Source organism: Paramisgurnus dabryanus, chromosome 7 (assembly GCF_030506205.2).
Source record: "Paramisgurnus dabryanus chromosome 7, PD_genome_1.1, whole genome shotgun sequence".
Taxonomy (NCBI): domain Eukaryota; kingdom Metazoa; phylum Chordata; class Actinopteri; order Cypriniformes; family Cobitidae; genus Paramisgurnus; species Paramisgurnus dabryanus.
Window position 1 is genome coordinate 20,499,619 of NC_133343.1, and position 27,202 is coordinate 20,526,820.

Consider the following 27,202-nt stretch of genomic DNA (forward strand, 5'->3'; position numbering starts at 1 on the left):
GGTTTATGACTTCCGGTGAGCCACTAAAGCTAATTGCGAAGTACACAAGTGTGCCGTTTTGACTGGTTGTTTAATGTTTATTATGAAATCCAGGAAGACTGACATAATTTGTACAGTTTGGGTTGCCATAATAGCTTATACAAATGCAGTAAATCTCTACAAAACATTTGTTTTAACTGTAATCCATGCACAAGAACTGAATGTGTATGTGGCACACATGCACCATAAAAAAGTTGATTGAATAAAGGTGTGTGCAAAAAATGTTAATCAATGTTGAAAGCTTTCACACCGCCACCGGCTAAAGCGTCAAAGTGGCCGGAAGCAGTGGCGTAGCGTCTGGGCATGCAGGGTATGCACGTGCAAATGGGCCCGGGCCATCTTTTAATTAATTTTTTTTTTCAATTTAATTTTTATTTGTGGCCGCAATAAATATATTTTTGTATGCATATCATGTGTATTGATTTCTTATTTCTCCGAAATGTCAAATTTCTCCATCATTTCTTGTTTGCGTTTATTTATTTATTTTGCACTCCGCGGCCGGCGTAGACTACTATGCCACCATTTTTTTACATGCATCGCCGCGCGAAAAAAATAAAAAACACAGTGTGAGAGGTTACTATAGCGGCCATCTACATGAACAGTAAGGATGGACAAATATAAACATAAAAGTGGGGCCTTAAAGAGAAAAGAGAAGGCGGAGAAGTTAGTCAAGAGTCAAAAACTTTTGTTTTTAAATCTACCCTTTAAAGTAAAAAAGTAAAGTAAAAATATTTGACTATCTTATAAAAAGTATATGTTGTAAACAGACCTGCGCGCAACAGTTAAATGCCAACGGGGAAGGAAGGGGGGGGGTGGCTTTGGCTTAAGGGGGCCCTTAATTTTTTTTTGCATATTGGCCTTGACTTGTTACACCACTGGCCGTAAGTCATTAATTTTCAATGAGAGGTGAGCTCCGGCGCATCATGTACGGTGTGAGCATCGAGGGGAGTTGAAATTAGTTAAACTTTATAGTAACAAGCTATGACACAATTCGGCGGCAACCACTTGGAAGGCGGACACGTTCGGCGGCAACCAATCTGAAGGCGGAAACCTCCGCTTGAGAGGAGTTCAGAGAATGCATTCAAGTGTCAGAGCGTCCACCACATCTTTTTTATAGCGTCGTTGGCAGGGTTATTGACACTTTCGCCGATGGCGTTGTGAAAGCACAGTAATACTGTCAAAAAACACAATTATTTAATTGATATTATTTAGTGCACTTTATTTATAAAATCACTGCTCATAGCACCATGTTCATTAAGTGCAAACACACTAAAATGTAGACAGTGCAAATAATTGCTGACTTAATCATTGTTATAATATCAGCAAGATTAGTTTTACCAGAAAGGGTGAGTAATTTACTGGAGGGTTCAGGTCTTGAAGCATTTAGCAGTTGGCACCGTTCTGTGGATGAATGTTCCAAAAGACCGCTGGTGACAGATAGTTCACTGCCCACTCTCTGATCTAAGGGCATCTGACAACATAGCAGAGCCGTCCACTTCAGGTCTTCATAAACCCCAGCCTTGCCATCACTGGGAATCAAAGCAGCAAAGCCTGGAACACATTGATCTCAAAGTTGAACATTATTTCTTTTAATGCCTTGTATTACTGCAAAAATGTGGTCAAGGGAACTTCAAATCTAATTTAATTCGGATATCAAAACTATTATAGAATGAGGAAAGAAATCCTGTTCCTTCTCAGTCATTGCAACTCTCAGGATATGTTTTATCATGTTAGTGGTCATGACGTCAATGTATTTGGTCCTGGCAGAACTAAACATGCTCCTGCTATTGCAGAGCAGGGATGAAACCTATGAAGGTATATTTGGTGCAAAACAACTGCACACCTGTGACAGTAAAATTTGTATTTGTAGAGATTATCCACACATGTGTATCAGTAAATTTGAAGTCACAGATGAAGAGTTGCAAACTTGTAGATTTTTTTTCTTTCTCTCAAATACAACACAACAGTTACACATTCACAAATCCTTCAGTGCAGCTGCACAAATCCCATTTTACAAATCACAGATTAAGAAACTCACAAGCTCACGTTTTTTGCTACAATTGCTGCAGTAAATATGGTGCATAACCTACTTGAACACCTGCATCAAAATATGTGAAGTCACACACAAATTTTGTACATTCGCAAATCAGTTTGTGCATCTGTGCGATGAGATTTGCATGTGTGTAAAACAAAATTTTTCACAAATATTTTTTTATTTTTTAAATATTTTCTAGCACAAACACAAGTACATAAATACAACTGCTTGAATCTGCTGCTACGAGTTTCAAACACTCTTTTTTGTGTGCTCTCTGTTTTGCACCAAATATCTCGAGATAAGTGGTGCGAAAGTGATTTGTATACCTGTAGGCTATGGCGAGCACTGTTCAGCACTGCCCACTAGGTGGCGCCCGACACTCACTGAAGCAGAGTTTATTAATTACCACCAATGTTTCAGCAAGGTAAATCAAGGTATTATTTTCACCAAGTGGAGAACAATACAAATGGGAGTGCTAATTTTACACAGATGAAGGTAATTACATACAATACTCCAATGATTCATTAGTAAACAAAATATAAGTTTCATAAATTTCAAACCATCAATATAAGTAGATTAAAAAATACCAGCAGCAAATACACACATAGGCCTACATTTAAATAAGATACATGCTTTTTATTCTAATATACTAATTTGGATGATTATTTCTGTCTTTTTGAATCGGGTTACTGAACAACTAAATTCTTTTTATTATTATCTAAACAGTTGTTCTGATTTCTTAACATTTACTTTGGATGCTAACCCAAATCAAATCAGCTTTTTAGACTTGTGGGTAGCTCGTAATTGTTTATATAGGGATCCGAATAAAAAACGTTCAGCTCGTAATACACTATTGAGAGTGGATTCTTATTGTCATGGGCAGGGTTGTACGCAGGATTTTATAAATACCAAGGTCCATATGTATTTTTCTAGGGCATGCATCCCAGGAAAAAATTTCTTATTTCTCTGCTCTACATATATGACTTCTAACACATCAGAAAAAAACAATCAAATAAATATAGATCTCAGTATGCACAAGACTTGTGTTGTTTATTAGTAATACATAGAAATAATTATTTTACCATCCTGGGCACACTGCTGTATCAGTAAAGAAAACATAGGCTAACTGAATATAGGATAATTTTAGTGAATTAACTAAAGGCTATCAATAATTTGTTTATTAAATTCATTCACAATATGCATACACTTATTAATATGCTGAAATACAACATCAATAATCCAGTGGCAGAACTAGAATTTTATAAATGGGGTGTCCAAGGCTTTTTTAAGGGGTCCATATTCCATGAAAGAAAACGACATGTAATTATTATAATACTTCACATTACCCCATATTAGATAAATATTCTTCTTGCCCTGAATTCATTACATGCATTATACTAACTGTAAGATACAAACATAATGCAAGGCTGAACTTGCATAATAAACCAATAATAAACCAACTTACTTCAAAGAGCAGGGCTCAACATTAAGGATTGTTGGCAAAAAAGGTATTTATTTTAAAGTAAATATGGATTATTATTTTTTTTTACAAAGTTACAGTCAGGACCAGTGAGTGATTTTCTCTTCTTTTGTTATTTAAGTAACTTTAATGACTTCAACAGGTAATGTTTATTAGGCTTTAAGACAGATTGTAATAAAATGTTTACATTCGGAAGACATATTAAGACATAATCAGTAGTTTACTATGATACTCACTAAAACAGCTAAATTCACAAATAATGTGAATTGTTCAGTGTAAGCCAAGCCGAACATGGGCTCATTTAGACTCTACTTGTGGATGAAGCGTTGTGCCGCACACATGATGTGTCGTGTTTTCAAGTTCAAGGCGGCAGACAAGTACAATACAGTGAATCTAATCAATATACAGTAAAAGATCTCTTCAAGAATTAAGGGGAGGCATTCAATTTTGTTCAACCTGATCTCACGAATTTCTGTGGCATAGTCACAGAATTTTTTGCTAATTTTTCCGTGGCATTCTCACGGATCCCTGCATATTTCCGTGGCCCTGCCACAGACTTTCTTTTCCGTGGCATTCTCACAGATTGGTTACTCAACTGTTTTGTCCTATTTTCTTACCATTGTCACTTCGGTTTAGGGTTAGTCAAAAGCTGGCTATCAGACAGGAGTTTAATGATGAGAAATATGAAACCGCAGTGACTGTCAAGGTGATAGGACAAGAAACATTACTGCAGCTGAGCCAGATGGGTGTCCAGATAGGAATTGACACGGTATTTTTTATCTAGAAGGTGAGGTGAGTTGGACCAATTTTTACTTAGACAGGAGGCCTTTTAGGTATATTAAATGCGAACATTGGGCACACATGGTTTAAAAGAAGATTTTGATTTGGGTTGTTTTAATAGGTATTATGATATTAAAAATGAATGGGACTTACATCATTTGGTATCTTATTTATATGTAGGCCTATGTGTGTATTTGCTGCTTGTATTTTTTAATCTACTTATATTGATGGTTTGAGATTTAAGGAACTTATATTTTGTTTACTAATGAATCATTGGAATATTGTATGTAATTACCTTCATCTGTGCATAATTAGCACTCCCATTTGTATTGTTCTCCACTTGGTGAAAATAATACCTTGATTTACCTTGCTGAAACATTGGTGGTAATTAAAAAACTCTGCTTCAGTGAGTGTCGGGCGCCACCTAGTGGGCAGTGCTGAACAGTGCTCGCCATAGCCTACAGGTATACAAATCACTTTCGCACCATTTATCTCGTGATATTTGGTGCAAAACAGAGAGCACACGAAAAAGAGTGTTTGAAACTCGTAGCAGCAGATTCAAGCAGTTGTATTTATGTACTTGTGTTTGTGCTAGAAAATATTAAAAAAATTAAAAAATATTTGTGAAAAAAACAATTGTACACACATGCAACTCTCATCGCACAGATGCACAAACTGATTTGCGAATGTACAAAATTTGTGTGTGACTTCACATATTTTGATGCAGGTGTTCAAGTAGGTTATGCACCATATTTACTGCAGCAATTGTAGCAAAAAACGTGAGCTTGTGAGTTTCTTAATCTGTGATTTGTAAAATGGGATTTGTGCAGCTGCACTGAAGGATTTGTGAATGTGTAACTGTTGTGTTGTATTTGAGGGAAAGAAAAAAAATCTACAAGTTTGCAACTCTTCATCTGTGACTTCAAATTTACTGATACACATGTGTGGATAATCTCTACAAATACAAATTTTACTGTCACAGGTGTGCAGTTGTTTTGCACCAAATATACCTTCATAGAAACCTTACTACTGCTGAATACACATAATGCAGTGAGCATGCAAATGATGCAGCTGCAATGTTAGGCACAATAGCCTCCCGAAAACAGATTTAGACAGGTGGAGCGAGTGACTGTTTAATCTCTGATGCTGTGCATTTTTTAAGCCCAAAAAGTGCATTCCCATCCTAGGGCTGCACGATTCTTGCTAAAATGTGAATCACGATTTTTCTCCATGGGAAATGAGATCATGATTCTCTTACACAATTCTCATTTTTTGAACAAAAACATTTATTGCATATTAAGTGCTACACAGGACTTTCAGTTATAATAACATGTCTTAAAAGTCTCTTTTCCTTGTTTTAGACCCCATAAGATGAGTAATTAAAAATTTGTTAGCTGTTAAACATAAATAATGTTGACATTAATAAATAAAAAGAATTTGAATAAATAGCACCTGTGCTTTTGTACACTCAAACTGGCCAACCTTAAAACTTTAAAAATACGAAACCTTTAAAATACTAAACGATCAACATTTTGAGGCATCAGGGAGAAACGCAGGCATGTTACAATGTTTCCCTCGTTGTAAAAAATCGTTCTGGTGGGAAACTTGTGTTGATGATACAGAGGCCGTTTCTCAATCTAAAGGCTGCAGCCTCTGGAGGTTGCATTATAAGCTCCATACGTCATCAATTCAAGACTGTCTTATTTCAGAATATTAACAATTGTAAAGTTGACTTTTATTTTTAGTATATCTTAAATTGTGAATGTAATGCTCAGTTAACTTAAATATACCAGGCTTGATGATGTATGCAGCATGCATATGCGACCTCCTGAGGTTGCAGCCTTGCGTTTGAGAAACGTTCAGAGATTTTCCTTGCCTTGTTTCAGAACCAATATTGTTGCATCTTCCCATTCTCCCAATTTTCTGCAATGCTCTTGTTTTTTCTCTCTTTTGTGTGAAAATGACCACTCTAAATCCACCAAGTAACCCGACTGTGTGTAGGTCTGCCACCTTGTTTTACGTCATGCGCTAAACAGCTAAAAAAATGCGGCAGTTCATAGTCCCCTTATAGGCCCCACCTAAAAAGGGCCGTTCACATATCACGTCTTTTGCGCACTCAAGTTGGTTATTTCAAATGTAGGCACGCACGTGCTGTGACGCAGCCGCTATTTCCAGGCGAGTCCGCACCTCATCAAGTTAAAAACATCTCAACTTTTCAAAATGGCGCAAGCGCACCACAGGTCATGTCACAAGAACCCACGCGTTTTCCATGCATTTTTATAATGACGGAGACACATAGGAGAGTAGGGCTGTAACGTTATGCAAAAATTATGGTTCGGTGCGTACCTCGGTTTTGAAGCCACGGTTCGGTTCATTTTCGGTAAAGTAAGGGGAAAAATGCAAACATTAAACTGCAGGTTGTTTAATACTATAAACTTTTTTTAACAATTTCTTTACACTTTTTTAAACACTTTTTATTAAAATATAATAAATATATTATTTGCGTAGCAACAAAAGACGGGCAACCTCTCACGCAATTTGATAGAACAAAACGTTTACATCAATAATCAAACGAATATACAACTATGTAAATAAAAATCTTTCTGCGGGCCGAATTATGTTATTTGTTTGACAGAAGACTTGTGCTGAACGCGGAGACCTCTGCCACTTAATATGTTTATGTGGAAACACAAAAATTGACTTATGTTCAGCATACAAAAGATAGCATTTGGCCATTCGGTGCACGAAACGGTCCGATATGAATACAAGTACCGTTATACCCCTATAGGAGAGACAAAAACAAAACGCCAGTCACGAATAAGAATTAACCCAATGGAGCGCGTGTGGATTACGTCTGTGAAGGATGGATGCATTATTATGGGCTTCAAAGTCAAAAGTTGTTCCCTGTTTACTACTGTTATAAAGCTTGGAAGAGCAAGGTAATTTTTTTATATATCTCTAATTGTGTATGTCTGAAAAGAGATAATCATGTACATCGAAGATGGTTTAAGGATGGGTAAATCGTGGCCTAATTTTAATTATACGCTAGAGTATCTCTTTAATGCTAAAGTGCAAGCTGATTGGCTGGCGGACTGCAAGGCTAGGACAAGCCTGCACCTCTATAGAGTTTCACGAACGAACTAGGTCATTTGTGAAACATCTACTAGACGAATCTGTTTTAAGCGCAATGTTCATCTGTTCAGCAAACTGGCTGCTTTCATTGAGACAACAAAAGCTGTTTGGCACATTAACATTAGCAAGCAATTATCTGCTTCCAAACATCTTGTTTTGTACTCGTTGAAAGAGCGTATCGACCCAACATCGTTTTATTTATTTTTAGGTAAAATGTGCAAAATGTGTATTCCTAAAAATCCTGCTTTATTCACACAGATTTCATAGAACTCTTCTCCATTTTCCATTAGTTGATAAATAGCAGAGCCCCAAACTCACAGTATTGACTAAGCCAATGTAGCTGTGTTGGGCTGTGTTAAAACCACTCTTTAGAGTTAACAAACAAGGAGGTGTCTCATATAAAACACAAAAAATGGGACAAAGTATCATCCAAAACATGACACAGATCACCATTAGTAACCCACCAACAGCCGTCATGCCCCTGGCTGGCCAATAAAGTTTATTCATCTGATTCATGATGAAGGTGTAAGCAGCTCCCCCCTCCACCTTCTTTCTTTCAATCTCCCTCTTGCACTCTCTCCCTTTTCCTATCTCTCTGTACATTTATCAACCTCCTGCTCTCTGTGCGCACTCAACCATGTGCGTCGCTAATGCATCTGTGAGGTGGGCACTGCTGACAGCTGGTGGGTGTCCAACCCACATTTAGGTATTTGCCACAGCAGCAAATGGGAAATGGAAAACAATGAAAAGACACTTGACTGTTGGTCAGGTTATGGCAAACTGAGTTTAAATGAAAACAGGAAAAAGCAACATTTTAGCCAAGTTTATATAAATGGATCAAGAACTCACCTCTGGAAATGATAACGAAATTCACCAGAAGTGTAAGCATGATAAACAGAGACCTGGGGGAAAGAGAGGACGTCTGTAAAATGGTTTAATAGAGATATGACTCACTATCTTCTTTCACAGGGAAAATCCTTAGGTTCAAACATCGTGACAGTACTGACTGTACGAGTAAACTAGTTTAGTTTACTCATATATGCTGCAGGGGGTGTCATTCGGATACTGCTTGGTTCAAATGGATTTTGTTTGTTTATGTTATTTTGAAAATGCTTTTAGCAAGAACAGTTTGAACTTGATTTTTGCATTAAAGTTGTTTTGCAGAAAAGTGGTATAAAAAACATCACTGGGGTGAAACCTTTTCAAAAGTACCCCTTTGTACATAAATGATGCATAATGCTACCTCAAAGGTACATGTCTGTGCCTAAATTGTTCATATTAGTTGTTTTCAGTAGTTTTTAGTCCATTGCTATGAGCTTTTTATGGTGGAGGGTTGCAAGTCAAATTATTAATTCAAAAATTACTACTGATCAGACAGGTAATGACAATATTTGTAAAAGGGGTATTAAAGGACAAGTTCGGTATTTTACACTTAAAGCCCTGTTTTCAGATTGTTTATGATGAAATAGAACGGTTTTGACTGAAATTTCGACATATGCGGCTGCCCCGAGAATTTTCAGGTGTTTGTTGTTTCACCTAGTGATGGTCGTTTTCGAAGCACTGCTTCATGAGGCTTCGAAACATTTACGAATCTTTTGTTTCGAATCAGTGGTTCGGAGCGTGTTTCAAACTGGCCCAAGTCACGTGATTTTAGCAAACGAGGCTTCATTACGTCATAATTGTTTCGAAACATTTCGAAAATCCGATGGTTCACCACTAGGGGGAGTTGATCACATGACCAGTGTCTAATATGTTTAGGTGAACTCGGGTCTGTTTTATTATGCAATTTCATAAAACATTTATCCTTCTGACTAATAACACATGCCATTTTGTCTACTTTTTGTTTATAGACAGATTAAATGACAAAAAAGTGCATAATTAAAAGGGTAGTTAGTTTTAATAATTTGTTTGCCCTAAATAAATCTAAAAACACATAATAAACTTTTAACTATGTCTTAATTAGGTTAAATAATTTTTTTAACATATTTTAATAAAAATCTTGCTATTATTTTGTAAAAACAGTGTAAAATGTTTGGACACATCTGCTTTTACACTATTTTGACCAGCAGGGGTCGCCAGCGTGTGTGGGTTTCGAACTGCTTCGAAAAACTGAATACATTTTCAAAGCAATTGGTTCAATTGATTCAAAGCTTCGAAAAGCTTTGTTTCTCCCATCACTAGTTTCACCTCCCACCTCTACAATGGGTCTATAGTTGCACTGGAACAATCCTTCCTAAAATGCATTAAACTTACGTTTACAAAGACGTGAAACTCACCGAGTGGTCAGGGGTGTTCACTGATATGCTCACACAAAAATCGCTGCAAAAGATGCATTCCAACAGATTTTATCGTAGTTTTTGCCAACTCCGTTGACTTGTATAAGATGTGCTGTGAGGTACGGTATTACTCCGCGCCGGGAACTTTGTTTCAAAAGTCAGATTATCGCCACCAACTGGGCTGGAGGGTCTATTATTCAAGCTCTCAACGGAAGTATATACGGGTGTGAGGCATTTGGAAAAATAGGTCCACAAGTTTACAACGAATGGTAAAACACCTGTTGGAAAGCATCTTTTGCAGCGATTTTTGTGTGAGCATATCAGTGAACACCCCTGACCACTCTGTGAGTTTCACGGCTTTGTAAATGAAAGTTTAATGCATTTTAGGAAGGATTGTTCCAGTGCACCTATACCCCCATTGTAGAGGTGAAACAACAAACACCCGAAAAATCTTGGGGCAGCCGCATATGTCGAAATTTCAGTCAAAACCGTTCTATTTCATCATAAACAATCTGAAAACAGGGCTTTAAGTGTAAAATACCAAACTTGTCCTTTAACTCTTTCCCCGCCATTGACGAGATATCTCGTCAATTAAGAGAAAACACTTCCCTGCCAATGACGAGATTTTCCGTCTTTCCGCAATACCGCTATTATCCACCAGGTGGCGCCCTTCCGCAACTTTTTAAAACTGGAAGTATTGCCCTATGGCAAGCTGCTGCATGTCCGTGTCTGTTTAAAAGATCGCTCTGAATGGGATCTCTATGAAAAGTCCGTCATAAAAATGGAATTATCTCTGCTTTTTGCTCAAAATATGGTGTTTTTGCAAAAACCTACCCATATTCAAAAGCTGATTGAAAAAGAACCACTAAAGGTAGGATGAAACGTTTTTTTTTGGTTGAAAGCAGAGGGTCTGTTCTTTCATTTGGTATATTGTATGTTTATATATTTAAAGAAGAACATTTTCTGGAAGGCATTAAACTTTGGTGAAAATCATGAAAAACGCTGGCGCTGGCTGGCAACTTTTTTTAAAAACGCTGGCGGTGAAAGAGTTAAGAAGCTAAATACTCTGTGAGGAAAAAATAGTACCCAAGCTGTCACTGGGACTACTCCCTTTTAAAAAGTACTGTATAGCTTAGCACCTAAAGAGTTCATATTAGTACCTCCGAGGTACATATTGGTACCAAAAGAGAGCCTATTACTACCTCAAAGATACATGTTAATATGTATAAGGTACATAATGGTACATATTCGGAGCTGAAGGTACCGTCCCAGTTACAACTTTTTTTCTGAGCATGTGAAATAAAATAAAAAACAAAACTTACATAATTTTACTTGATTCTGGACATCATTGCTCTTGTTGAAGAAGTGATGAAGTCTGTAGTAAGCAGTAGGAAAAAGGACATAAAAAAAAGATACGATCAGAACATCTGTGTGGAAAACCTTTAGGCACACTTCTTTGATTTTAACTAACATAAATGAGTATTTTACTGGAAAAAAACAGGCATAGTTTTGTGCTCTTGTAATAAAACTCAATCCTGACTCACATGATGGAAAATAAAACCTTTTCTTTTTTTTTTGGAGCAGGCACAGATTGCTTCTGGCATTAAATGTATCAGACAGTAATGCGACCCCAGTTTCTGAGTGAATTACTCTGATTATATTTTCTCAGGGGAGACAAATAAGCTTTCTTGTTTAAGTCAATGACAACCATGAACCCTTAATTCACCTTCACATACCGGAAATAAAGTCATCCTTATTCCTCCTGAATGTATTTAAACGTTAGATTATATCTACAATGTTGAGCATTATTTTGTATTGTATGCCTGCCTGTATAAACTTGTTAACAGCAACAACACCCATAAGCAGAGTCATTTCCTGGTGTTTTATTGTGTGTTATATTTTGTAATCGAAAAACCTGTTTTGGCACAATGCTGTGATAAAGTGACCCAGTGAACAAAAGTCATTGTGCCTTCTACGAGAGATGTATGCATGACGAGAGCCAGTGCGTCATTACCTGCCATGCATTCAGCAAATAAAACACTACAGCTCCCATAATGCAATGCTTACCACACCATCTGTTAACGCCAAGTGAAGTGGTGTTAACAGAAGCTTCTGAAGCAAACATGATATAGGTATCTGACATAAAAACAGAATCAACATAATAAATATGGAGGGAGACAGGCAAGTGGGCATTCACTCCAGTAAAGCCCTTTTACAGGAAAGCCCTTGTGATAACATGCCATATATGCATGTACCCTCCTATCAAATATCAAAACAACTTTGATGATGTTCCATTTCTGTGTCAATAACATAACACCAAATGCTCACCAAAATGACTATTAACTCAGTATACTCCATATGCTAATCCAGATTATTTCCAGGCTGATAAGATCAGTGGTTTGTCTAGGTATGGATTTTGAAATGGAAACCAGTCCAGATGCTCTTGGATGGTGTTTTGTACTATCCTGGCATTTATTTTATTATTGTGTAAATGTGCAGAATAAATCGGTTTGACCGATTTTGTTGTACCGATATGCTAATGATTTTTCGGTTCTTTAATGTCAAGTCTAGCAATAAGTCTTTGGAGGGTGCCATGGGACGTCTAACAGAACAAGTGAATTAATTAGCTTATTTAATGACTGATGTTATAACATCCTATAACAGTCATTCATTTTCAGGGGAGAAACCTGCAGTATTTTAAGCGCTACAGTTGGACATTAGATGTTGACCGATATATCACAGCCTTATGTGCGTAAATAGCAACTTTTTAAATATTGGTGAATTATTTATATTATACTGATATTTTAAGTATAGGCTTATTTATTTAAAGGTAAAGCACAAGATTTTCTTTTTCCGGGTGGATCATCAAGACTATTGGTCATCCCAGTTGTCAATCATTCTGGTGATACTGTATGTTTACGTAAAGCCATCGTACGTGCTCGTCCCTAGGTTCTCTTTTTGCACATTTGCACTTTCAGGTGTATATTTGTGGTGGTCTACGGTTTCAGCCATTGGTTAAAGCTTGCATTCTCATCGTGTTTTTTCATAATGTTTGAGGGTCGCAAGAGAAAAAGTGTCTACGAATTGTATGACAAGAAGACGAAAAGGACGAAACAAGACCAGAGTGTTTTTGGGAGACTATTTCACACGCTGGCGTGCGCTAAAAGCACAGGTTGGGCTTCCCACGCGAAGTTTCTACTCGACAGGTAAAGTTTGGCATGCTATTTGGAAAAATTCATTTAAAATCACTGCTAGTAAAAGTTGATGTAAGCTATGATTAGCAATGCCAACCCTGGCGCAAGTCGCGAACCGCGCAGACACGGTAAACATGCCGACAGCTATTGAAACAGGGCGAAGAGAAGAACTAGGCTCATACATGCTCTCTCTCATGCACACGCTTAATAGGCGTTCCCTCTCTGGAGCAGGTAGAGTGTTGCGCATGTGCATTTTTTTTTAAAGTGGAGGGGCGGTTCTTTTCAAAAATTCGGGAAAATCTTCCACTATACCTTTAAGATATCACTGATTGGTTCAAACTATCGATCTAAATTACTTATAAATCACTTAATTCAACACACCGTAAAAAAATTTGTTAAATTAATAAAGTAAGTTCAAATTTTGAGTTAATTCAACTTAAAGAATAGGGCTGTCAAAAGATTAATCAATACAAAATAAAAGTTTGTTTTTGCATAATATATGTGTGTGCACTGTGTGTAATTATTTTGTATATAATAATACACACACATGCATGTATGTATTTAATTAAGAAACTTTTACACATATATATGTATAGATTTTGGTATGTTTTTTATTATATATAGATTTTAAAAATATACATAACATTTGTCTTAAATGTGTACATGTATGTGTGTATTTATATATACAAAATTATTACACACCCAGTGCACACATATATTATGCAAAAACAAACTTTTATTTTGTATGCGATTAATTAATCTTTTGACAGCCCTATAAAAAATATAAAAAATATATAAAATGTATTAAAAAAACTCAAAATATAGTTGTGTTAAAATTGTTGTGTCAACTAATATTTTAAAGTTAAATAAACTATTTAAGCAACCAAGTAAAGCAACTTACTAATTTATGTTGAACCAACTTTTTTACAGTGCATATGGGTCTGTTTTTGCCAAAAAACAAATCCACTATCGATGAATGTCTATTAAACATAAAATATATATAAAAATAATTTTAAAAATTATAGTACACTTAAATCTAATTAGCCTAATTAACACTTTAACAGAACCCTATTGTTCCTTAAAGTCTTGCTGATTTTAAACCACAGTGGTTTTTAATTACAGAATTAAGAACAAATGGCTCCATTAAAGATCACAAACGGGTTAACTGAAATCTAATAATCTGCCTGTAACGTTATTCCCCTTTCATGCTATCCACCGGTGAAAAACTTCCATTTCATTCATTGACATCATGGAGACGGAAATCCTGACATTTTCTCTAGAAAAGAGGAAAGCGCTATAAGAATAGTCTAATGTTGTCCCTGTCTGGCACCTTTTAAGCAAACCTAGACATTAAAACACTGCCAACGTGTAAAAACTTCACAAAATAAACTAAAGAAACGTGTAAAGGGCATTTTCCTGTTTACATGAAACGAACGATCTTATTCAGCGCGTGGACAATAACCTACACATGCAACATTAAAAAGCTGTGTCATTAAAAAACAAGTTTATAAATAAGATAAACTGTCTTACCGCTATTAGGCTAACGTTAACAGTTACTGCTCCCTGAGATCCGCTGTAACTGGCACCATTGGATGTGAAATATCCGCAGAATTTCACACCTGAGCTCACGCACTTCTGACTCTCCGCAGATTTGATCAAACTATATTGGCAAAGTCTTACGTGTCAAATCCTCCACTCAAAAATTAGGGCAAAGACCCGGATCTGGAGGAAAAAGTTAAGCTCTTCCTCATGTAGTGGAGAATGTCTGCAGTCGTTATGCAGGAGATGCGTATGACCTTCTCAGTGTTTCCAGAGCTGTTGTGTGGGTTGAAACGGCTTTCTCGCATCGACCGTTGCTTGCTGCTGAGCTGAGTTTCCCAGCGGAGGGCGTGGCCTCACCTACTGCGTCACACCATCATCATCTTCATTGTTTAGGCAAGGAAAAGTCTGCAGCATCTGTAATGTAAGCAATTCTTCCTTGAGAAAAAAAAAAAAAAATATATATATATATATATATATATATAAATATTTACCTTATTCCAGTACTTGCTATGTTGTTAAACATGTGCGATTTACTGTATATCTATTGTCAATACCTCGTAAATAGTAACAAAATTTTTTCTTTGAATTTAAAACTTTTTATTTAATACTTTCACTAAACTCACGTGTATCTCTTCAAAATTCCACTGTCATGGTTGTAATGCTATTAAATCTGTTTAATAATGAGTAACTAGTAAATTAATGAGATGAACACATCCATGAAATCAGCGCTTATATGATGTAATTCTCAGGGTTGCAGTACAGTAACATTACGTCATCCGCATGACTTCACCATGCTGTCATCATCTATTCTAAGTGAGTGCGAGGATGCCCCACACGTGACATGCTTCTCTCCCAGGGAATGATGTTGCATGAGTTCAATGTAATATTCACTATACAGACACGAAATGTAATTTATAAACTTCTCTTTATCTTTCCCTGGAGACAGGAGGCGGTTGTGATCTCTTAGATAAAGGTTGTACGATTGACTACTGCTTAGACCCATGTCTCTCTTATAATTGCTTTTATTACCAACTTATTAACCTTAAATATTATGACAGAATTGAAACATGCCCACAAGCTTTCTCCTAAGCTTCATAAAGTTTTTATTTGAAGCACAATGTGTTCATACAGATATCAACACCAAAGCAGCATGCTGTTAATGCTGTGATGCTCAAATGCCTAAATGTTTATCAAGCATTTCACATAAACACACAATGTCACTACAGCCACTGCCCACATTTGCCATTTAAATGCATAACATGAACTGTGATGCCCTTCGTATGCTGTGATCCAGAGTAAGTACAGCTTGTATCCCATCAGCTGCTCACAGCGGGTTGGACCACAGCGGCTCACTGCCAGCAGGATGTTAATCAGATGTACGTGCTTATCAAATCCACCATCAAGTCTATTACCATATAAACATTTCAGAAAATGTTTTATCAGAGAACGCATAGGGGATATTGAAAGATTAGATCTGGAGATGCACATCACTATAGGTATAATTCTTCAATGATATTCAAACATACAGTCATTTGTATTTTGATATACACTTTCTTTCTTTATTAATGAATTAGGAAAAGATGAATAACATTTGTGTTTGTAACAATGTCCTGTTTCACACTACATTATTATGCAAATAAGGCCATGCTGTTATCAATTACTTTTGCAGAATGCATTCAAACAAATTTGATGGACACATTTATCCATTCAGGCTTTATCAATATGTGCATTCCCTGAAAAACTGATTGTAAATGCAGGATAAACACATTTTTGTTTATTTAAAGGGGACATATCATGAAAATCCGACTTTTCCCATGTTTAAGTGCTACAATTGGGTCACAATAAATGTGAAAAAGAACAACCCAGTAACTTAGTTTTGGTAAACCATTTTCTGCAAGCATGTGAAAAAATAGGTCATTGAAATTTGGCTCCCCTTGTGATGTCAGAGGGGGATAATAACGCCCTTAATCTGCACTATCCAACCACGGCACTGCCATTTAGGGCAGATATCAGCTCATTTGTATTTAAAAGGACACACCCCAAATGGCACATTTTTGCTCACACCTACAAAGTGGCAATTTTAGTATGTTATAATAAATTATCTGTGTGGTATTTTGAGCTACAACTTCACATACGTACTCTAAGGACACCAATGATTTATTTGACATCTTAAAAAAGACTTATGAAATGTCCCCTTTAAAGGTCCACTGTGTAAATTTTAGCGGCATCTAGTGGTAAGATTGTGAATTGCAACCAACGGCTTAGTCCACAGCTCACCCCTCCTTTTCAAAACACATGGTGAAGCTACAGTATACAGCCAACACAGGACAAACATGTCATCTTCTGAGACAACGTAGTGACAAAACGAGCTCTGTAGAACAGTTTGTCCATTTAGGGTTACCGTAGAAACATGTTGGCTTGCGAAATAACAACCTCTTTCATGTAAGGTGCGTTGTATAGATAAAACGGCTCATTCTAAGGTTATGAAAACATAACGGTTCATTTTATAAGGTCTTTATAGACCACTGAATAGAGTTATGTATTTTATATTGCATTTCATTCAAGAGTGATCCTTCTAAAAGTTACACAATGCACTTTTAAAATATTATACCATTAATTTTGTTCACTACAGATTGTCCAAGGTTATTGAGATTGCCGCAGTGAAAAGTGACTGCAGGACTGATCTGTTTGTTTAGGTATATTTACTGTATATGCTTGAATGTGGGCAGCCAATGCATTGCATGATCCTCAGATTAGTGTGGGTGTTCACTGACAGTATAGGGGTGCCGACGCTCTCCTGGGTCTTATCCTTAAGAATGAGTTTAGTCATGCATTGTATAATTATGTAGTTAAATTACTGATGCTTGGGAGGACCTATACACTATTTGAATGGTGAGGGCAGATGAGCATCTTAGGGCAGACTGCAACATGGGATGCATTTCAAATGAGTCACAGCATGCCATTATACCCCACAGCTTACGATGCACTGATCTAGTATGATTTTTATAAATTCAAGCCATCAAAAAACAATGAAACCATTGAAACAACCATATAATCTACAAAACATCAAAGCCCTACACATTTTTTTCTTTGAAATACCAAAGCTAAAGAGTCATTGGCCAGTGTTAGTCATCAACCAGCATGCCATGCAGTTCATATGAATTGATTCAATCTTATCAAAGGACTGAATGGGTGGCAAATGCATTTCTTTGGATGGATGAAAGAGAGGTTGAACACAAAAATATGTTGATGATGTCGTCCTGGAGGGTTAACGTTATGACATCATGCACTCAAAATGTGTCATGTTCTTAAAAGAACTGATGCGGGCAAAACTGATGAAATATTCAAAAGTTTCCTCATTACAATTTTATCCCACTCTTTAGTTTAGCATCAAATACCTCTCAATTAAATGTGTAGCTTTGATACTATATATCTCTGAATGATAAAAAGACAACAAAGAGGACACGGTTACACAATGAAACCTTCTAGAGAATGAAATGAAAGCAATTGGTGAGAGAATTTTACAACATTCTGAGCACAAAAGCAGATTTACAATCAATGACAAAGACAAGCACTCTTTTGGCACCTAATGTGTTTGGCCAATTCACACAGTGAATGAGGACCGTTATTTCCTCTGGTTGAAATATATATTACGAGGAGGACTGTGAGATTTATGGGCTAACTAATTACAAGGATAGCTGCCCTAATCAGCCTGCAAAGCATCATATATTCAATACACTGCATGCAGACAGGTCAAGAGCATCTCAGCAGTATCGCATTTGCTTAGAAAAACAACCCAGTATGTATAATGAATGCATTTTGTTACATAATCAGGTATAATTATAGTAAATCACAAGAAGGAGGATAATTTCGACAGCAGGAAAATAATAATGAAGAGAAAATAATAAGGAAAGTTTGGCCTGGCTAAAGAATATACCGAATTGATTATTTCTTTCGTCTGCGAGTAGATACAAGTGTTCTCAAAAACATGATGTTAATGCTCATCTCTGTATTTTAACAATTTAACCAACCGTCCGTGTCACGATTGTCACGGAAATGTACAACTGCAAGCCTTAAAAGGTCAGTCAAAAGATAGGGGCATTTAATTCTGCATATGAAACCGTTGGTCCGAGACAGAATTGACACCCAGTCAAGCTCTAAGTCACAGCTTCAATTAACCCACACTGATGAGTTGACTCACAGTAAAGCATCTGATTCATCAGCACAGATTAACACACATGCAAAGTGTTTTCGGTGTATGTGTGTAATGCAAGAGGTTTGCTAGATTGTTGGAATTTTACTTATGATAGCATTGTGATTGGTTAGCAGAATGCATTATTGGGTTATTGTTAAACTACTTCTTGACACACTTCTTGCCTTGTGGATGATTGGTCCAAAATGATATATACATAATAGGAGAACTTTATAATCTTCATACCTGTCAACATTGGGATTAAAAACCCTTCTCTCCTCGTTAAATATTCATTATTGGTTAACTCCTTTCACCTGTGTCCTCGTTCCCTAGTTTAGTTCTCCCCTATTTAATGCCATTGTGTTTGCAGTCTTGTGCTAATTGGTTTTGTCCCTATGTTTGTTCATGTGTGTTAACTAGAAGTCAAGTTGTCAAGAGTAGTGTTCTAGTTCATTGTTTTGTATCCCAGTCTTTTCCCTGTCTCAGTGTGTAGTCTTGTATAGACGGTTTCAGCAGTAACAACATAAACAAGCGGCTGTCGTGATCCGCACGTAACTTCCGGTAAACTCCGCTAAGAATAAATAACAACAAAGTTCTTTAAACGTAGTTTATTTATATAACAAGCAAAAAAACAGATTACATAGGAAACCAATACATTTGTTATTTTCGACGAGGCATTTAAGAGATCAGTTTAGCAACTAGTTAGACGATTAAAAAAAACGAAACCGGAAGTAACGTTCGGATCGTGTATCGCGTTAGCGCACGTGCGTCCGATGAAACCGTCTATGGCCCTGTCCCAAATGGCACACTCCGGACTTGTGGTCCTCCTCAGAGTCCACACTTTGATGACATCACGTAGTCCAGACTTTAGGGACCCTTGATGCGAGTCCACGTGGGTGCACCGGAGTCGTATTTTGGGACAGACTCAAGCATCACACCAGAAATGGGTAGAGAAGTTGCCCGTCAGTGTGAACTCCTCCCTTCCGTCGTCTGATTGGTCTGACTGCCCTTTCGCAAGGACTTCTGGGTTGGTAAAGTGCGCGAAGCCTGCTGCAGTGCGGGCTTCGCTGAAGACCGCATAAAAGGGGGCAAAGGAGGCGCTGATGAGCACACTTCAAAGCGTAAAAATGATGCTCGAGTCTGTCCCAAAATACGACTCCGGTGCACCCACGTGGACTTGTTAACTCTTAACACCTTCAGAGTTAAGAATTAAAGCACAAGCAGCAGTCTTAAAAAAGAGGTACGCAAAGTTTAGAAAAAACAGCCCGCACATGGCACAACCCAATATGTGAGTGTGTGTATGCTGGGGGCGGACGTGCCATCTAAATGGCGTGAGGGTTGTAGCTTTGCCGCAGATCGTCATCCTCCACCCATCTTTTTTCTTGTTTTATTTGCGGGTATGGTTTGAGTGAAATATTACAGATACTGCTGCCTGCTTTACCGGAGGTGAATTTAGCAAACATCAATTACGGCCGTTTAAATGTTTTTATAGATTTAAACATACGGGAGAAATTGTTTAAACGGGATGATGGCGGTAAAGAATGGTAAAATACAGGAGAATCCCGGCAAAAATGGGAGCGTTGACAGGTATGATAATCTTTGACATTTTTTCTGAAATGTCTTGAACATTTACCACATTGGTTCTCAAGCTTTAAAGTGTGTAAGTTAATAGTCTTTATTTAATTCAATCTTGACAATTGTTTCTAGATGTTAGAAATCTAATGCTGTGGCACACCACAAAGACTGTAAACTATGTAGCACTGAATTGCAGAGTCAGATCATTAAACAGTATTTCTTCATTTCTGAGTTCAGGAGTTTTTAGGGGGCCATGCGCTGTGGCTCGATGATGCACTTGTCTGAGCCACCGCACATGGCCCCACCCAAAATATGTGTTCGGAGTGTCATGTGTGCTGCTCGTGTTTTCAAAATATGTTTGTTGTGTCATGTGAACCATGTGTATCACGTGTTTTGTCAAAATAAGTGCCTACCTTTAGTCGTGTCTGCAGCAGGCACTTATTTTGACAAGACACGTGATGCACATAGGTTTCCTCGACGCACCGAACACATATTTTGAAATTACGAACCACACACATGACGTCCTATGTTGTTTTGAACTTCACATCATGCACCCTCAAAAAAAGAAGTCACCGGCCACCACTAGCCCCACCCTTAACACATTCGCGAGCATCCATTTAGATTGTATCAGTATTTGAAAGTTGAGAGAGACGGCAGCTTTCCCGTGAGTGGGCGTGGTTTACATGCTGACAACAGACACACCCCCACTGCCCGAGAGCAGAAAATCCTGCCTAAGATTTTGATAACTTATTTTTTTGTACTTGTTTTTCATCATTCAAATTTAGTTGGTTGGTTAATAACGCATTTTTCTGTGGTGTGACAAACTCAAAACACTAATATCTGACTTTACAGGGTCAATCACTAAATTAAAAACAATCACTGTGACAGAAAGTTAGTAGGCTATGTACAAATAAACAAGACCTAAAGACAAAATCTTGATTTTGCACCTTAAAAGAGGACTTTTGAGGATGAATCAGGATGGTTCCGATTATGTGAATTATATGAAAGAGAAGAGGTGCTGGTAGCTTAATGCCTAAGGATCAAAGCCTACAATGGCTGTTAGTAATTCTTCCTGTGTTATTATTGTGTTCTCGAGCGAGGCACTTAAAAGCAGATTACTGCAGGGGGTCTGCTTCCAACTGCTGTTCTGTAGACCACATTCAAAAAACAACTTCTGCCAAATATTGACTTACCAAGATAATAAGCAATCCATTCATCTCTTACTGTATGCTAGGGTACAAATCATGGACAATCATTTTTTCCCCCCTAAAATCATACAAGAGAGCCTCTCACTCTGTCTGGAAGGTCTATATGTTTGCGTTCCACCCAATTGTTGCTGGGTCTGTGCCATGTCCAATATGAATGAGTCTCTGTGAAGACAAGTCATATCGAGACAGTAACTACTTACTGACCAGAAACAGCACTGACCACGGTCCACTAGAAATAGAAAAATAAACAGTGAATGTTTAACTACTGAAAGTTTTAACACTTTTATATAGCAGCTACGTAAAGCTATGCAAACCATAGCATTGAGTTCTTTACCTCCCTGCAGATGTAGGGAAACGAAATGTGTGTCGGCAGATCAATAATTCAATTTGTTTTAGCGACCATGAGAGACAGAATAAGTAATGCTGTCTTCTAAACAAAAGGAAATTACCTCTAGCCTAAAGGTTAATCAGACTGTTTACGTCATAATACGTAAATGGCTAAAGTCTTATTGCTCTTTGCCAAATGATGCAATTGTCACTATAGGTCTTAAAGGGATAGTTCACAGAAAAATGAGAAATTCTGTCTTCATTTTCTGACCCTCAAGTTGTTTCAAACCTGTACAATTGGTGTGTTCAGGCGCATTGTTGGCGCGTTGCTATTTTGAGGCAACTAAAATAGACTACGCCATTGACCAACAAAAACCTTGTCTAAAGTCTAAAGTCAATGGCGCAATATGTTTTTTGTTATTTAAAGAGCGCGTTAGTAATATGCGCCTATAAACGGGACGAAAACGCGGGTTTGCTTTTCACACACGAATGCGCAACAGCACAAAAACGCTTTTAAATATGAAAGATTAAAGGATTGAATGTAAAAGATTATTATTGAGTCTCTTGGACATAAATGAGGACTGATTATGAGACGTTAGAAGAGTGCTGCTTCACCTGTAGACTGGTTAGTAAATAAATGCTTTGCTTTAAACAAATGCATCTGTTTTAAAATGTTTTTTTTAATGCTACCTCCTGAATTTATTGTATATGATGACTCTGTATCTGTGGATATGGTGAGATGAGAAACATTTTTAAGTAATGCTTAAAAAAAACTCATGATGCTGTCCAAGTGCTGATTAGCCGTTTGTAAATTCTTTATCTCCTGTTTGTTACAAATAAAGTATTTTTAGAGTACAAACCTTTTCTTACACTTTGTTGATGATATTGGATAGCCATACATTTAAAGCAATTAAAAGCCTGCTTTTTTACATCCATGACTAAAGAAAACGGGTTTTAAAGGTTTTAATAAAAAAATAACAATTTCAATACAAGTGAAAAACAACACAATTATTTAACATTAATCTTAAACTGGGGATCTTCTTCCTCCGCTTAGTTTTTCAGTTTACAAAGTCTGTCATCTAAATAAGGATTAGACATAGCGCCAGCGCAACTGGCTTTTAAAGGGGATGAGAGCTGAGACTCTCATTGGATTATTGCACGTTACGCCCAAAATACTCCCATTACTCATAAAAAAAGGACCAACCCTTTTCGACCATGAGCTCGGCACACAAACCATTTTTCCCTTCGTTAAATTAGCAAAAGTGGATTCGGACACGCCCATTTAGACTTTGTGCTGTGCGCTTTAGACAATGCGCTTAGATCGTTAAAATAGGGCCCTCAGTGTTACTACTCTGTCAAATAGTTGAATATTTTTCTTGACCTCAACTACAGTGATACAAATTGAACTTGTCATTAAAATGTCAATAAGTGTTAATACTATGTCAAATAACTGTAAATACCTTAAAAAAAATGCAACAGACACATCAAATATTATACTTAACTTTATGCAGGTGCACAATACATAAAAAACTGAAAACTAACAGAACTTGTTCTTCCTCACACTTGGTTCTAAAATTTTCATGACACAGACATCTCAAACAATGTCATCTATGCATTAAAAATGTCAAAATTGAATGACACTTATGAAAGTTATAATGTGCATAAAATCTTCTTCATGTTCATGACATGTCATGTTATGATTATGAAGGTGTCATGGCAGTCTTATGAAAACCCTTCAAGTATAGTGTTACCCAATTTACTTTAAATACAAAGGAAGATGCAGTCGTGTGAAAAGTGTTGGCCCCCTCCAGATGTCTTATGGTATTACATATTTGTCACACTTTAATTTTTCAGATCATCACTACAAATTAAAATATTAGTCAAAGATAACACAACATGCAGTTTGTAAATGAAGGTTTTTATTATTAAGGGAAAACAAAATCCTGTTTGAAAAAGTGTTTGCCCCCACTGTTAAAACATAACTGTGGTTTATCACACCTGAGTTCAGGTTTTCTAGCCACACCCAGGCCTGATTACTGCCACAAAGTTTAAATTAAGAAATCACTTAAATAGGACCTGTCTGACAGTGAAGTAGACCACAAGATCCTCAAAAACTAACCATCATGCAGAGATCCAAAGATAAGAAAGAAAGTAATTGAGATCTATTAGATTTGTCACTTAAGATCTAAAACCATTTCTAAAGCTTTGGGACTTCAGCAAACAACAGTAAGAGCCATTATTCACAAATGGTGACAACATGAAACAGTGGTGAACCTACCCCAAAGAGCGCAGCGACGACTCATCCCAGAGGTCGCAAAAGACCCCACAATAACAACCATAGAACTGCAGGCCTCATTTGCCTCATTTAAGGTCAGTGTTTATGACTCCACCATAAGAAAGAGATAAAAATGGTTTGCATTGCAGAGTTCCAAGATGAAAACCACTGCTGAGCAAAAGGAACATAAAGGCTCGTCTCAGACTTGCCAAAAAACATCTCGATGATGCCCAAGACTTTTGGGAAAATACTCTATGGACTGAAGAGACAATAGTTGAACATTTTGGAAGGTGTGTGTCCCATTACGTCTGGCGTAAAAATAACACCACAATTCAGAAAAAGAACTTCATACCAACAGTAAAATATGATGGTGGTAGTGTGATGGTCTGGGGCTGTTTTGCTGGAAGACTTGCTGGATAAATGGAACCATGAATTATGCTGTCTACCAAAAAGTCCCAAAGGACAATGTCCCGCCATCTGTTTGTGACCCAGACCCGTCGCCAAGGGCAGACATTAGGGGGCAGTTCCCCCCAGATGACACAGCGTGCCCCCCTAATATGGCCAAACTCTACAATGGTAAATTAAAAAACATAAACATAATAATATAAAACATCATTATATGAAACAAAATAACATTTATATTAAAACATCTCAAAAATAGCCATTGTAATCCTTTCTTAGACTCGCCTACTAATTTATTCAAATACAACATCCAATGGCAAGTCTCCAGCAAAACTCAATTTTTGTATCAGACGTTCTGTTTATTAAAATAAAAGGGTTTGGTTGTAGAATGGTACATAGATATAAATGATAAGATGGTTATACAGTAAGCATACCGTATTGTAGGTTTATGTCACTCGTTATTCCTTTGGCACAGCTGGTTATTGTAAGCAGTCAAAAAATAAAATTTTAGCGGTTTTGTGCCATTATCAGCTCATTCAGATCATGTCTGAGAAAACCTCACGCGAAAAATCTACATGAGAGGAAAGATTGAGTTCTTATGAGATTTTACTCCTGTTACCGGCTGTGATTATTTTAAGGTGAGTACACTTTTATATGCTACAGATCACTTTTTTTATTGCTACCTGGTATGTATTGTTGTTATTGCGTTGTTGGAGGAACTGAAGACTCGTTATCGTGTATAGGCATGATGTTACTTATGTGTTTTTTTGTCATTGTAGACTGGACTTGTATTGGCCTATTTCAATTGAGTTTGTTCAGGCTGTGGCCATTTCTTAATTCGAAGGCTGCAGCCTCCAGAGGTTGCATTTGTAGGCTGCATACAGTACTTCATCAAGTCTTATTTCAGAATATTAACATTTATAAAGTTGAATATTCTTAATTATTCTTAGTTGATCATAAATTCTTGTAATATGCTTACGACTTGCGAGTCTAATACTCTGTTAACTTAAATAAACCAAGCTTGTTTACGAATACAGCCTTCATATGCGACCTCCAAAGGCTGCAGCCTTTGGAAAGAGAAATGGACAGTTTCTTACTTTATGAAGTGTGCCCCCCATGAAAACAAAATGCCCCCCCCCCCCCCGTTCTGTATGTTCTGGCGACAGCCCTGATCTCAAGCTCATTCGAACTTGGGTTCTGCAGCAGGACAATGATCCAAAACACACCAGTAAGTGCACCTCTGAATGGCTAAAGGAAAACAAAATAAAGACTTTGGAGTGGCCTAGTCAAAGTCCTGACCTCAATCCTATTGAGATGCTGTGGCATGACCTTAAAAAGGTGGTTTATGCTCGAAAACCCTCAAATGAGGCTGAATTACAACAATTCTGCAAAATAATTTTGAAATATAATATTTATCTGTACCTGTCAAAATGATTTGCAACATCTGTGTGTTATTTGATGTATTACATTTCCACTCTGCACTGGACCTGATAAATACAAAAAACAAGATGCTTCTAGAGAGTATGTTTATGTTAGGATTTTGTGCCGATTTGCAGCTTCAGAGACTTCCAGTTGATCTTGCTTATGGTTTATGTTTATTATGTGTGAGCAGAAATAGTTCTAATCTGCACCAATATTAAAGCTTTAACTTCAGTCTACATTAATTCATAAAGTCTGGCTTGTAAAGTCATGACCGTTGTATGCCAGCTGGCCGACTTCAGTCAAAGAATACTACAATGTCCATTTCCCAGAAGTGAGCACATTTAAGAGGGCTACATGCCAAAAAATCTAAAAATACAAACAATTCAAAGAAAGTCACGAGGAAATCTAAAAGTGCAGATGTGGTTACTTTTGTTACCCGTTATATAAAACAATGAGCATGAGACAAATGACTTTCCATTCCCTGTTTTCCACTAAAGTGTCACATACCAATTAAATTAAACCATCTCATATACAAACTAGGCTGAATCTGTTTACAACAGTTTTTACAGTGAGCCAGCATTTTAACAGTGTGCCAGGTTTTGGCTTTATAACTTGAGAATATTTCAGGCAAGTCAGTACGAATGTACGTGTACTGTATGTGTGTCTGTTTAAATGCAAACATGCTGATTTAGCTTTTTCTTTTGAAAAAGCGATGGTCCCATTTGACCTCAGCATGAACCTCTAATTTCCAAATCCTTTAGCTAAAGCATACAATAGCAATACCACCCATACTGGGTCAGTCTGCATTACTGTGATTTCTTTGAGGCATCCAGATGTACTAACAATTGGCCTGATTCACCAAAGGCTCTTCACCCACAGTCAAACATCATCAGGATGATGGTTTGTAATCAAGAAAATAATGGCAGCCAGAAGTTGCTTCAAATGTGTTGACTTGTAAGGCAGATATGTTACAGTTTGTTAGGCTGTTGACTGCTGCGAACACACACATTAAACAATCAAACACATATGCAGTATGTGACCCTTAAGAACATTATGTGAAAATATAACTTTGATATCTTTAATATTGACTAAGGCTATTGTTTGGAATCAAAATTTGATGTTTATAACTCATAATTATATCATGAGACTTTAGCCTGGATTTTACAGAAAGGGTTGGAGAGTCACATATTTATAAGATGTGGTAAAATACAGTGGTGTCAAAAGTGTTGGCCCATCTCCAGATTTCCTATGTTTTTGCATGTTTGTCACACAGATAATTCCTTACATTTATATAGCGCTTTTCTCAGTACTCAAAGCGCTTTA

General features: G+C 37.1%; 1 protein-coding gene across 4 annotated transcripts in view; it reads right to left on the reverse strand.

Annotated features, from left to right (window-relative positions):
* The window catches only part of lepr (leptin receptor), a 62,123-nt gene that overhangs the window by 29,059 nt on the left and 5,862 nt on the right, over positions 1-27,202 (reverse strand). Inside the window, exons 2-5 of one of the 4 annotated variants that reach the window (XM_065239956.2) lie at positions 14,836-14,892; positions 11,065-11,117; positions 8,316-8,368; positions 1,378-1,590 (exon numbers count right to left, since the gene is read on the reverse strand). In XM_065239956.2, the coding sequence (XP_065096028.1) occupies positions 1,378-1,590; positions 8,316-8,368; positions 11,065-11,066 (268 nt within the window). In that variant the 5' untranslated portion in view covers positions 11,067-11,117; positions 14,836-14,892. The other 3 variants (XM_065239959.2, XM_065239951.2, XM_065239960.2) reach the window with 3 other exon arrangements.